General features: G+C 45.6%; 1 protein-coding gene and 1 non-coding gene across 2 annotated transcripts; both read right to left on the bottom strand.

Moving 5' to 3' along the window:
* Positions 1-4,734: 4,734 nt before the first annotated feature.
* Positions 4,735-9,623, bottom strand: LOC144798720 (uncharacterized). Its single transcript, XM_078669736.1, has one exon. The coding sequence runs from the start codon at positions 9,293-9,295 to the stop codon at positions 5,150-5,152; it is 4,146 nt and encodes a 1,381-aa protein (XP_078525862.1). The 5' UTR covers positions 9,296-9,623; the 3' UTR covers positions 4,735-5,149.
* Positions 9,624-10,198: 575 nt separating this feature from the next.
* TRNAG-GCC (transfer RNA glycine (anticodon GCC)) lies at positions 10,199-10,269 on the bottom strand. The gene has a single exon. It is a non-coding gene; the product is annotated as a tRNA-Gly (tRNA).
* Between the last annotated feature and the right edge of the window lie 865 nt (positions 10,270-11,134).

Raw genomic sequence — 11,134 nt, 5'->3', positions numbered from 1 at the left:
TGAGAATCGCTTGCCATAGAGAAATACATGAAAATGTTCACATGCCCAGACAACTTCTAGACTCTCTTTTTCTGATTGTGAGTATGCTTGTTCAACGTTGGAAAGGCTCCTGCCTGCATTTGCAAGAATGTGTCTCTGAGCATTTGTATGACTACTATGTAGTGCTAGCATGGCTCCTAGCCCTACAGAGGTCGCATCCACTCTGATTTCCATGTGGAGTTTAGGGTTAAAGTATACCATGACTGTTGCTTTCTCAGTGGCCTTTTTACATATCCTGGAAGCTTTGTTCATTTGCTAGCAACAATTGGAAATCCACATTCTGTTTTGTCAGGGTGCACAGCGGCGCACTAAACATGGCATAGTAACCTATGTATCTGGCACAGTAACTGGACATTCCTAGGAAGGATTGAAGCATGCTCACATCTTCAGGAGTACTGGTTGTTGTTAGATCCTTCACTTTGTCTGGGTCCGGAGTCATGCCATTTTTTCAAGAAAATGTGTCCATGGAACTTCTTATTTTGTTGTATTCCCATTTGCTGGTATTGAGTGTAAGTCCAACGGCTGTAAGCAACTGACAAACTTTTAGGAGCATCTTTTCATGTTCCAATCTGGTGCTCCCACATATTAGTATATCATCACTGTAATTAAGAACATTTGGTACTGGCTGGATGACTCGACGAATGACATCTTGAAAGATTTCAGCTGCAGAGGAGATGCCAAAACTCAACTGTTTGTATCTGAAAAGACCTATGTCCGTGGAAAAAGTTTTGATCTATCCTGCAGTCGTCTTTGAGCTCCAGTTGGTGATGCTCTTTATTCAGGTCAACAAAAACATTTTGGCCCCTTTTAGATGGGTTATACGTCCGCTATGTGAAGCCACTGGTGCATTTCGTGTTCAATAGCCTTATTTGGTTGGCGCATATCAACGCAGTATCCCTGTGTATGTGGTAATTAATCGACATCAGTCCTGTTTTAGTTGTCATTGCAAAACTGAGGAGAAAAGCACTAGGCACTGTCCCTTGTAGTACATTGATTGTTGTTTGTGCAGACCTTGCCTTATGCAGGATTATCGCTGTGAAGAATCCTCATCTCCCTAGTGGCTTAGATGCAGCCCATGTGTACACTCGTTTGCTCGATGGCGTGAGGATCGGAGGTGGCCTCAGCTCTCTAAATTTGTCCAAAGGCATGATGTTATTGGATGTTTCACTGTCCGTGATGAACGGTACGGGGTGGGCATTTATTTTCACTCGAACTATCTGGCATTTCCTTTCGGCTCTCACCTGTTTCACCTGCATTGCCTCTTCATCGCCTCTTCATCACCAACATCAATGGTGGCTATTCCCAGTTGTTCTGCTGTGTTGGGACACAGGATGTTTGATATGGACCGTTTTCTCTCCACAATGTGGACATCTGCTTTTGTTTCTATTTCTTGGGACTGGATCATCCTTTGAAACTACTCAGTGAATTTCGTTGAACCACCTTCTGCCCACATGGGAATACTCTTACAGGACTCCTGTATCTTTGTTGTTTTAGGGTGTAGGCTGGTTAGTTCTTGTGACCCCACTGCATTTACTGATGCCCCACTGCCCAATAAGAAGTCTACAGCTGGTCCCCCATTTTTACCATAACTGGAACCATGTGCTGTTCGGGCATTTCCACGTACATCATCAGTAGATATCCATCCTCTTCACTCTCACTCGGTGTGGATACTGATGATCCACTGGATGAGGACCCAGATGACCAATGACTGGGCCGATTCAACTTTTCATACATAGTGCCTCCTCTTAATTTTTTTAATTAAGGCAAGGCTTTCTCCTGTCCTCCTTTTTCTCTCTCCTCCCTTTCTATTCTGACTCTACCTTCTTTCTGTGTGCTCGAAGTACAACTTTGAAGTGATTTTCTGTCCCGAAACTGTGGCATGGCCCTAGTGCATGAAACTTTCCTTCATGGACAACTCAAAAACCACATTGATAGAACAATGTTGTCGATTTGCTGGGCGTTGACTTGCACTGCTCAAGACTACAAAAGACCGGATGGTTGGGTATCGATTGCGCAGAGTTGTGATGTAATCAATTCAAAATATCTGGTTGCTCTAAGGATAAGGTAATGGCCACCCACCAATTACCAGAAGTGTAGACCAAATCTACACCATTATACACAAAAAAGGGGATATATCCTGAGCATGTTCCACAATGATCAAATAAAGTTCTTAATGAGTATCAACACCGATAATCTTTATCTTCTTTATTTCTTTATAACTATTCAAAAACAGTCCTAGCAGCCAACACGTGCTTCGTCTCTTTGTGGTGTAAGCCACAGACTTCCTCAGGGCCAGTATCTCACAATGTTTCGAAGTGAATGGCAATATTAGACGTTTGATGCCGTACTACAGGAATTGTCGAAGTTTTAAAGAGTATTCATTTATCGTGTTTCCAAGAGCTTATAAATGTCCCGATCCATGAGACAAAAGTGAAATGTATCCAACTTCTCTTGGGTATCAAGTCTCCATCTGGTAACTGATGTATAAAGCAGCGTGGTCAAAGGCAATTCCTGTAGTACGGCGTCTAACTTCTAATATTGTCATTCACTTCGAAACATTGTGAGATATTGGCCCTGAGGAAGTCTGTGGCATACACCACAAAGAGACGAAACACGTGTTGGCGGCTAGGACTGTTTTTGAAGAGTTTTAAAGAAATATAGAAGATAAAGAAGATTACTGGTGTTGATACTCGCTAAGAACTTTATTTGATCATTGTGGAACATGCTCAGGATATATCCCCTTTTTTGCGCTGCTCAAGGCCTGTCTTGTACCGGCACCTTACAGCAAGGACTGTTTCGCTATGTCTGGAGCCCGCCTCCATTATGACCGCTTGATGTTCTGCTTTCTCCTCCGCCCTACTACTGGATCAGGTGTTTTGTGATCATAATGGGACCGGCAAACAGAGCTTGTATGCACTTCAGCGACTCTCGTTGATCCTTGTCCTGGTGATGCTAGAACTGCCGATGAGGCAGTGCTGCAGTTTAGAAAACTGTCTGTCTTGGCTTTTAGATCATCTGATGCCCTTTCCTTGGTTGGCTGTGACTCTTTCTAGACATGCTAGTTCTAATGCCTCCTGCACTCTTCAGAAGCACTTCGTGGCCCTTACTGAACTCTTTCCTGATGTCCAGTTGGGTGGGGCGACATTCACGCATGTGGGAGGGTGCAAGAGTCAAATGGTGGCCTGAGGCGTCGACAAGCGGGAATGGACATACCTGTGTAGAGCACAGAGGCAGAGCTTATGTGGTGCATCTTCCCTCATCGCCAGCTGTCATGTAGGCTGACGCAATGTGGACAAATGAAGCACGGACACTGAGGAATGGAGAACAGCCAACTTTATCACCTGATCACGCACTCCACTGTACTTCTCCGTTTTCCATGTCACTTCCCCTACAACTCCCCAGCCACGCCCTCTGATGACCCGCTTCCTTTACTCCACGATGGTGGAGTCCCCTGTCACTGTTCTAGTGCCTGACGCTACAGATGGTGGTGATTGAAGGGCAAACAAAAATCAAAAGAGAATAATAGAGAGGAGACTAGGTCGGGGAACCACGCGGGTGGACGGCGTCCCCCCCACTTATTTTACCGGGAGCTTGATAACTATAAACTGCAACTGAGTGCAAGCCACCTTTCGTTACGTCACTTCTTGTCGTGACGTAAGCGTCCCCCCACTTCTTTTTTTAGGACTTGTGCCCTGGGAGACCTAGATATAAAGATATATTAAGAGAGTGAATTATATATCTTATACCAGTGGTCAAGAATGGGAGAGCTGAGGGAAGGAGGGAGCAAAAGGAAAGACCTCATTCCCCGGCCCCCCTTAGGATCGCCCGAGTGGTACAGACCACAGGGAATAGGGGCATACAATAGCTTATGGACAGGGTTTAAGTGTCAGGGCTATTTAGGGTACTGGGGGTCAGTTGTTCAGCCTTTCGCTGACTGGAAACTAGGATCTGTATGAAGTTCAATCCTCGTGATCTTCTATGATTTGTCTAGGCAGGACCAGCGAGTTACTGGACACTTAAACAAATCTATAACTTTCGGCCGAGCACAAATTGGGGATGGACACAGGCAGGTGGACAGTGTCCACCCACAATTTTTATAGAGGGACTCCGTTCACCTTGCAGGAGTGAGGAGTTTTTGTAGCTGCTTGCTTTTACAAACACTGTGCACATCTAACCTGGACTCAGGGTGTTTTTAAACTCTCCTTCCCACTGGTGTCACTACTTCATTTGTGAGAGAGGATCCGTAGGGTTTATTTTTGAATGTCTTTTTTGAGAAGTAAAGGAAATCATCACCCTATTAACCCTTTTATTGCCTAGATAACTGTAAATGTGCATGAACAGCAAGTTTGACTATTTAAATAAAGAAATACACCAAGTACATTTTGTTTACTGTCTAAGCGCAGTTAAAAATGTAATCACGAGTTTCAAAAGTTTCACAAGTTTGTTTAAAAATAGTTTCTCTTTTACAGCTCAATTGCAGATATGCTTGATATTCTCCCTGCTGTTTTTCTTGGGACTTGTGCAATGTAGATTTTCCTAGTATTTATGACGGAAAGTCTTAATTTTATTAAAGACACGGAGGCGAGTATTATGCCTTCTTTTCTTGCTTTATTTTAAATAGCAGCAAGATAAGCAAAGAACTACAAATACCCAGAAGGCCCAGCAGAAAACTACTGGCCAATGGGGATAGAATAAACAAACAATGGTCCAATCACAACCAGGATAGTATATATGGCCATCCCTGACCACACGAAGTCCTCTTTTCTTGTGCGAGAAGTCAAAGAGAATGCATAAACAATGGAAAAATAGAAACTAAAATGCACACAGTCATAATCCAAGCCAAAATATCCTGTAGGAAACCCAGGACTGCAGGAAAACGCTGGAGGAGAGTCCCCGATGAAGAAAGAACATCCACTGGAGCAGATGCAGGTTCAGTTGGAGGTCGGTGGTAAAGCCGGAGTTCCTAAGGGTGGGAAAAACAGACAAAATTAGTAGAATAGAGGTGGGATAATACTCGCCTCCGTGTCTTTAATAAAATTAAGACTTTCCGTCATAAATACTAGGAAAATCTACATTTTATGTCAAGAACGGAGGCTCCTATTATGCTTGTTCAAAGCATATCAACAACAACAGAAGAAGCAGAAACAACAGGTTTACAATAAAACGTTTTGAAAATAGCATCATTAGACCAATCTGCTGATTTCAGGATATCCTCCAAACGAGAGCCTGCCCAAAAGGCTTTAGAGGCCATGGCACCCCTGGCCGAGTGTGCACCAAAAGCAGTAACATCAATGCCCGCAAGGGACATGATCCACCTCACCCAACGGGCTAAAGTGGCAGAGGACACAGGGAGATGGGGTTTGCGAAAAGAAATGAGCAATTGCGAATGAGAGGAAGACCTGAGACCAGCAGTTTTTTGTTCATAACTCTTTAAACATTGTCCAACACAAAGTTGGGGCTGTGAAGGAAAATAAGGATAAAACACAGATTGTATATTGGTTTTGGTACGCCTGTGAACCTGAAACAAAACACCAGAAGGTGAAAACTGTCTGGAAGACAAATCCAAAGCTCTGACATCAGAGACACGTTTGATTGAAATTAAACATAACAACATGGTAAGTTTGGCTGACAACATTTTGAGAGAAAGAGCATCATTTGCAGGCCATGAAATAAACAATTTGAACACCAAATTAACATCCCACAAAAAGGAATACTTAGCCAACGGAGGTTTTGAAAATCGAACTCCACGAAGCAGGCGACACACCAAAGGGTGGGAACCCACAGGTTTATTGTCAATAGGACAATGATTCAAAGAGATAGCAGATCTGTACAGATTAACCGTGCGATAGGACTTACCCGCACTAGCTTCGGAAGCCAAAAAATTAACCACGAGGCTTAAAGGAGCTGAAAAGGGATCGACAGACCGTTCCATACACCAGCTTGCCCATAAAGACCAAGCGGACTTGTAGGCTCTGGAGGTGCCAGGGGCCCAAGCTCTGCTGATAAAGATTGAAGCCTCCTGCGAAATGAAGACGTCAGGCGCGGAAGACCGGAGATCCTCCAAGCGGACAGAACTAGAGATCTGTCCAGAATCAAGGAGTGTGGAAGTCCCTGAGGATCTAGCAGGAGATCTTCGCTGAAGGGAAGCAGCACCGGAAAGTCCACCGCGAGCTCCAAGAGAGAGGGGAACCAGATTTGGGCTTGCCAGAAAGGAGCCAGGAGAACCAAGGATGTCGACTGACGACGAACCTGGGCCAGAACCCTGTTGATCATTATGAACGGAGGAAACGCATAATTGAGAGTCAGAGACCAATCCTGCAGGAATGCATCTGTCGCGAGAGCAAGAGGGTCCGGTCTCCAGCTGAAGAAAGCGGGAAGTTGGGAATTGAGCCGGGAAGCGAAGAGATCGATAGAAAAGGGACCCCATTTCTGGGAGAGAGAAAGAAAGACGGAGGGAAGCAGCTTCCAATCGCTTGAATCTCGAAGGTATCGAGAGTGCCAATCTGCGATGGCGTTGAGACTGCCCGGGAGATATTCCGCTCGGAGAGATAGCTTGTGTTGAAGACAGAAGTGCCAAAGGCTCTTTGCAAGTTCCGCCAGCGGTTTTGACTTTGTGCCACCTAGATGGTTTATGTAGCGAACCGCAGAAACATTGTCCATCCGAAGGAGGATGGAACAACTTGCTTTGTTTTTTGCCAGACTGCGGATTGCAAAGGAGCCTGCCAGCATCTCTAAACAGTTTATGTGCAATGACGACTCCTCTGGAGACCATGTACCTCCAGTCGAGATTGAACCACATCGGGCGCCCCAACCCGACAGGCTGGCATCTGATTCTAATACAAGATCGGGGGCCGTTGCAAAAATCGTTCTCCCGTTCCACGCATCTAAATGGTCTATCCACCATTGTAACTCGAGACGAGATTCTTGGTCCAGCTGGACAAGATCCGAGTACGCCAAGCCTTGGCGCAGATGACGAATCTTCAAGCGCTGCAGAGCTCGATAGTGCAGAGGTCCTGGAAAGATCGCTTGAATGGAGGCTGACAGAAGGCCTACGACCCTTGCAAGCGAACGAAGAGACACCTCGGAAAGGCGAAGAATTTGACATAATTCTGACCGAATGGCTGAAACTTTGGATTTCGGGAGATAAAGAGATGCCGTGGAAGAGTCCACTCGGAAGCCTAGAAATTCCACACTCTGGGAAGGGACTAACATAGATTTCTCGGAATTGATGAGGAAACCCAGATCCAGAAGGAGAGACTGAGCAATCTCGAGGTGAGAAAGAAGAGTCTGCATGTCCGAGTGCATGATCAAGATATCGTCTAGATAAATGATGAGACGAATACCGAGGAAGCGCAGATGGGACACCACTGGCTTCATCACTTTGGTGAAGCACCAAGGAGCGGAAGAAAGTCCGAAAGGAAGAGAACAAAATCGGTAAGTGACACCGGACCACTGAAATTGTAGAAATTTGGTGTGGGCCTCGTGTATAGGAATTGAAAGATATGCGTCCTGTAGATCGAGTCTGACCATCCAATCGGATTGGCGTAACGTATCCCTGAGATGGAGAATGGTCTCCATCTTGAAGTGGCGATAAAACACGAACTGGTTGAACCACTTGAGATTGATGACTGGACGAACTTTTTTGTTCTTTTTTCGAACCAAAAAGAGGGAGCATAGAAAACCTGAGGGATCGAAGGGAGCGACAAGAATGGCTTGTTTGTGAAGAAGACTTCGGATCTCCTGTGAGACTAGCAGAGCTACGTCTGCGGAAAAAACCAACGGAGGAGGAAAAATAGACTGGAAAGGCTGAGCGTAAAACTCGATGAGATAGCCTTGAACGGAATTGAGGACCCAGGGATCCGCCGTGAGCGCGCGCCACCTGTGAAGAAAAAGAGCAAGACGTCCTCCGATAGGAGGGGGAGGGCTCACCTTGGTTGTTGACGTTGTTGTTGTGGGCGCGGAAACCTTTTTGTCCTCGACCCCTGAAGCCACGACCTCTTTGGGGGTAGAACTGTGGCTTGAATTCTTGATAGCCGGAGTTGGCTGCGCCTCTGGAACCTTGGTTCGGGTAACCGCGGCCGGAAGAGCGGTTCCTGCCTCTGCCGGCCCTGCCAAAAACCCGAGGGGCAAACACTTTTTTGATAGAAAATTGCGCTTTGTCTAAAGAAGCAAATGTGGACACGTAACGGCTGAGATCCTTGACAAGGGAATCGCCAAACAAAAGGCCGTCAGCCTTGACACCCGGATCCTGGGTAGCTAGGTTGGCCAACTTCGGATCCAATTTGATCAACAGTCCTTTACGGCGCTCATGAGTGATCGCTGCATTGGCATTACCTAACAGGCAAAAGAAGCGTTGAAGCCACAAAGAGATTTCTTCCGGATCAAGGTCCGAACCTTCCAAGCGGGCCGTCTCCGCCATATCCAAAACCCGGGCCAAAGGGCCCACAACATCCAAAAGCTTGTCCTGGCAAGTGGACCAGGCCTTATCCACACCCCTGCGGGGATCCTTGCCAAACTTCGAGAAGAAAGTAAGAAGGGGCTGATCAATTGAAGGGGTAACGGTGACATGACAAGGAAGGGAAGGTTTTGGACACTCAGACTTGAGCTTAGCACGAACAGACTTGTCCAAAGGCAGACGGAGCTTGGAGGAGATGTATTCACCCACATGAGGAGTGGGGAACCACTCAGTAGAATTGGGATGTCTGATAGAAGAGGGGTCAAACATAGGCTGGCCCTCCGAATCCAAAACAGGTTCAGACGCAAAAGCATCCAATCTCGCTTTCTTGGGGGAAGGAGAATCAAGCAAGTGAAGTAAACCAGTCGAATCATCTGTGTCACCCATATCATCATCATCATCATCCGTGTCAGGAATTGTATCAATGACCAGCTTCTTAGGAACCTCCACATTTTTTGTCTTAGTTTTACTCTTAGACGTAGCAACCTTTAACCCCTCCTTGCTAGGAGGCCTGGGAGGAACCACGTCCTCAACCAAATGCGAGGAGGCCTCGCGACCCAACAGTGACACTTTTTTAGGCAGAGAAGTGGAAGGAACCAGTTTACGCTTTCTGCTATCCCCCGCAGAATGGGCCAAAGTTTTGGTCATGAGGCTTAAAAGGGAATTTTCCATGTGTCTGGACACACGAGTCATAGAAGCCTCGACAGCAGTCTCCACTGAATTATTAATGAAGTGACTGAGGTCTGACTTGAAAGCCTCGCTTTCCTCATTATCCAGCTCTGGAGAGCTTGTATTTTCCATTGCAGCAAAAACGGAAGGGAAAGGGTTAATGCAGAGAGGAAGGAAAGGGGGCGGAAACGGGCCGGAATGGCAGGGAGACACTCCCCTGGGGGCGGACACCGCGTTGTGCAAGCAGCGGTAGACACACGAGCAGCAGGGAGCCACGGAGCACTGTGAGGGAACAGCCGGTAAGGCGGGAAGCGTGCGCAGCGGGAGAAACCAAACGCTGACACACGCGAGGGGGGGGGGGTCCGAAAACGGGGCAGAAGCAACTCGGAACAAAGACCGACCAGCAAAAGGAGCGCGAACGCTCGTAAAGCACAACAGTAACTTTGGCAGCAAACGGAGCATAAATAAAACACAGCAATGCAATAAACGCGCACTAAACAGTAAAATATGAAAGAGGAAAAGAAAATGCGACTTATCTTTCTGCGTAGCAGCAAGAAAAGAGGACTTCGTGTGGTCAGGGATGGCCATATATACTATCCTGGTTGTGATTGGACCATTGTTTGTTTATTCTATCCCCATTGGCCAGTAGTTTTCTGCTGGGCCTTCTGGGTATTTGTAGTTCTTTGCTTATCTTGCTGCTATTTAAAATAAAGCAAGAAAAGAAGGCATAATAGGAGCCTCCGTTCTTGACATAAAATTTCTTTGTAGCTTTAACTATAAAACTACGTATAGTCAGTCATACTAGTAGATTGGTGGTAGCACTGATGAGCCAGAGAGGGCGCTGGTGAGAGAAAAAGCTGTGCACGCCCTGACGTGGCATGAACAGCAGGAAGTATCAGCACAGGTCTGCTTTCAAAGCAATTATAAACGAATAAGTATATGCATGTGTCAGAATCGTTTAACTGAAGTTGTAGTTTTTACACTTTAAACATGCTTTGAAATTGCGAAATAAAATAAAGAATTAAAAAATGCTGTTGCATTGGCCGGGAATCGAACCCGGGCCTCCCGCGTGGCAGGCGAGAATTCTACCACTGAACCACCAATGCTTCACGTGTGTTTGACGGTGCTATAAGTCTTCTTAAAAGTGAACAGATCATGGGAAACGAGGGATATTTATATTTAGTTTGAGATCTGAATAGAATTGCCATCAACAAGTAATTAGAACAAGTAATTATGGCGGGAACAGTCAGGTGTCAGTACAACAAACAGCAAAGGAACTGAATGGTTATAAAAGAAACAAAGTGTGCATGGTCAAGAGTGCTTTGACGATTTCCTCGCCAGGAAGAGAGTTCTCATGTAGCTGGCAATGAACCATCAACAGTTACCAAAATGAGAGCAGGTACAAGATAAAGATGATCGGAAATAAAAGGTTTTCTCACATTGCCAGTTCCAAACTTCAGCTGTGACATACACCTAAAAACACAATTAGGTTTAAAGTGACTTGTGGTAGACACAGCTTTTCTTAAGGGTCCCATAAACACCCATATTGCTCTGTGTTCTGTGAACCTCAATAGTAAAGCTTCTTTTAGCAGAGCGGAGATTAACAAGATAGGGTTAGCTCGATTTAACCACATCTAAAATAAACAAAATGCATCCAACACAAAAAGTCAACTGGATCAAACAGAAAAGGATTAAAACTTCCAGTGGGTTTCATCGCAAGAAAATCAGATCTGTGACAAATTGAAAACACTTTCACTAGCCACTTGATAAATAATATTCTACTGCAACAGTTGTCTCTGCTTCAATGCACAATTTACACGTTATCTGCCCTCTGCTCCATAATTTGCAGACTTTACCAAAAACGTCTCTTCAGCCTCAAACGGATCAATAGTTATTAAAACTGCTGCACTTACATCTTACATGACATATGAGTTCTAGAGCCCACCTCTTGCTGCCTGGTACCGCCGCTCG

Source organism: Lissotriton helveticus, chromosome 12 (assembly GCF_964261635.1).
Source record: "Lissotriton helveticus chromosome 12, aLisHel1.1, whole genome shotgun sequence".
Taxonomy (NCBI): domain Eukaryota; kingdom Metazoa; phylum Chordata; class Amphibia; order Caudata; family Salamandridae; genus Lissotriton; species Lissotriton helveticus.
The sequence above is the reverse complement of the archived record's forward strand: the minus strand, read 5'-3'. Positions and strand labels throughout refer to the sequence as shown.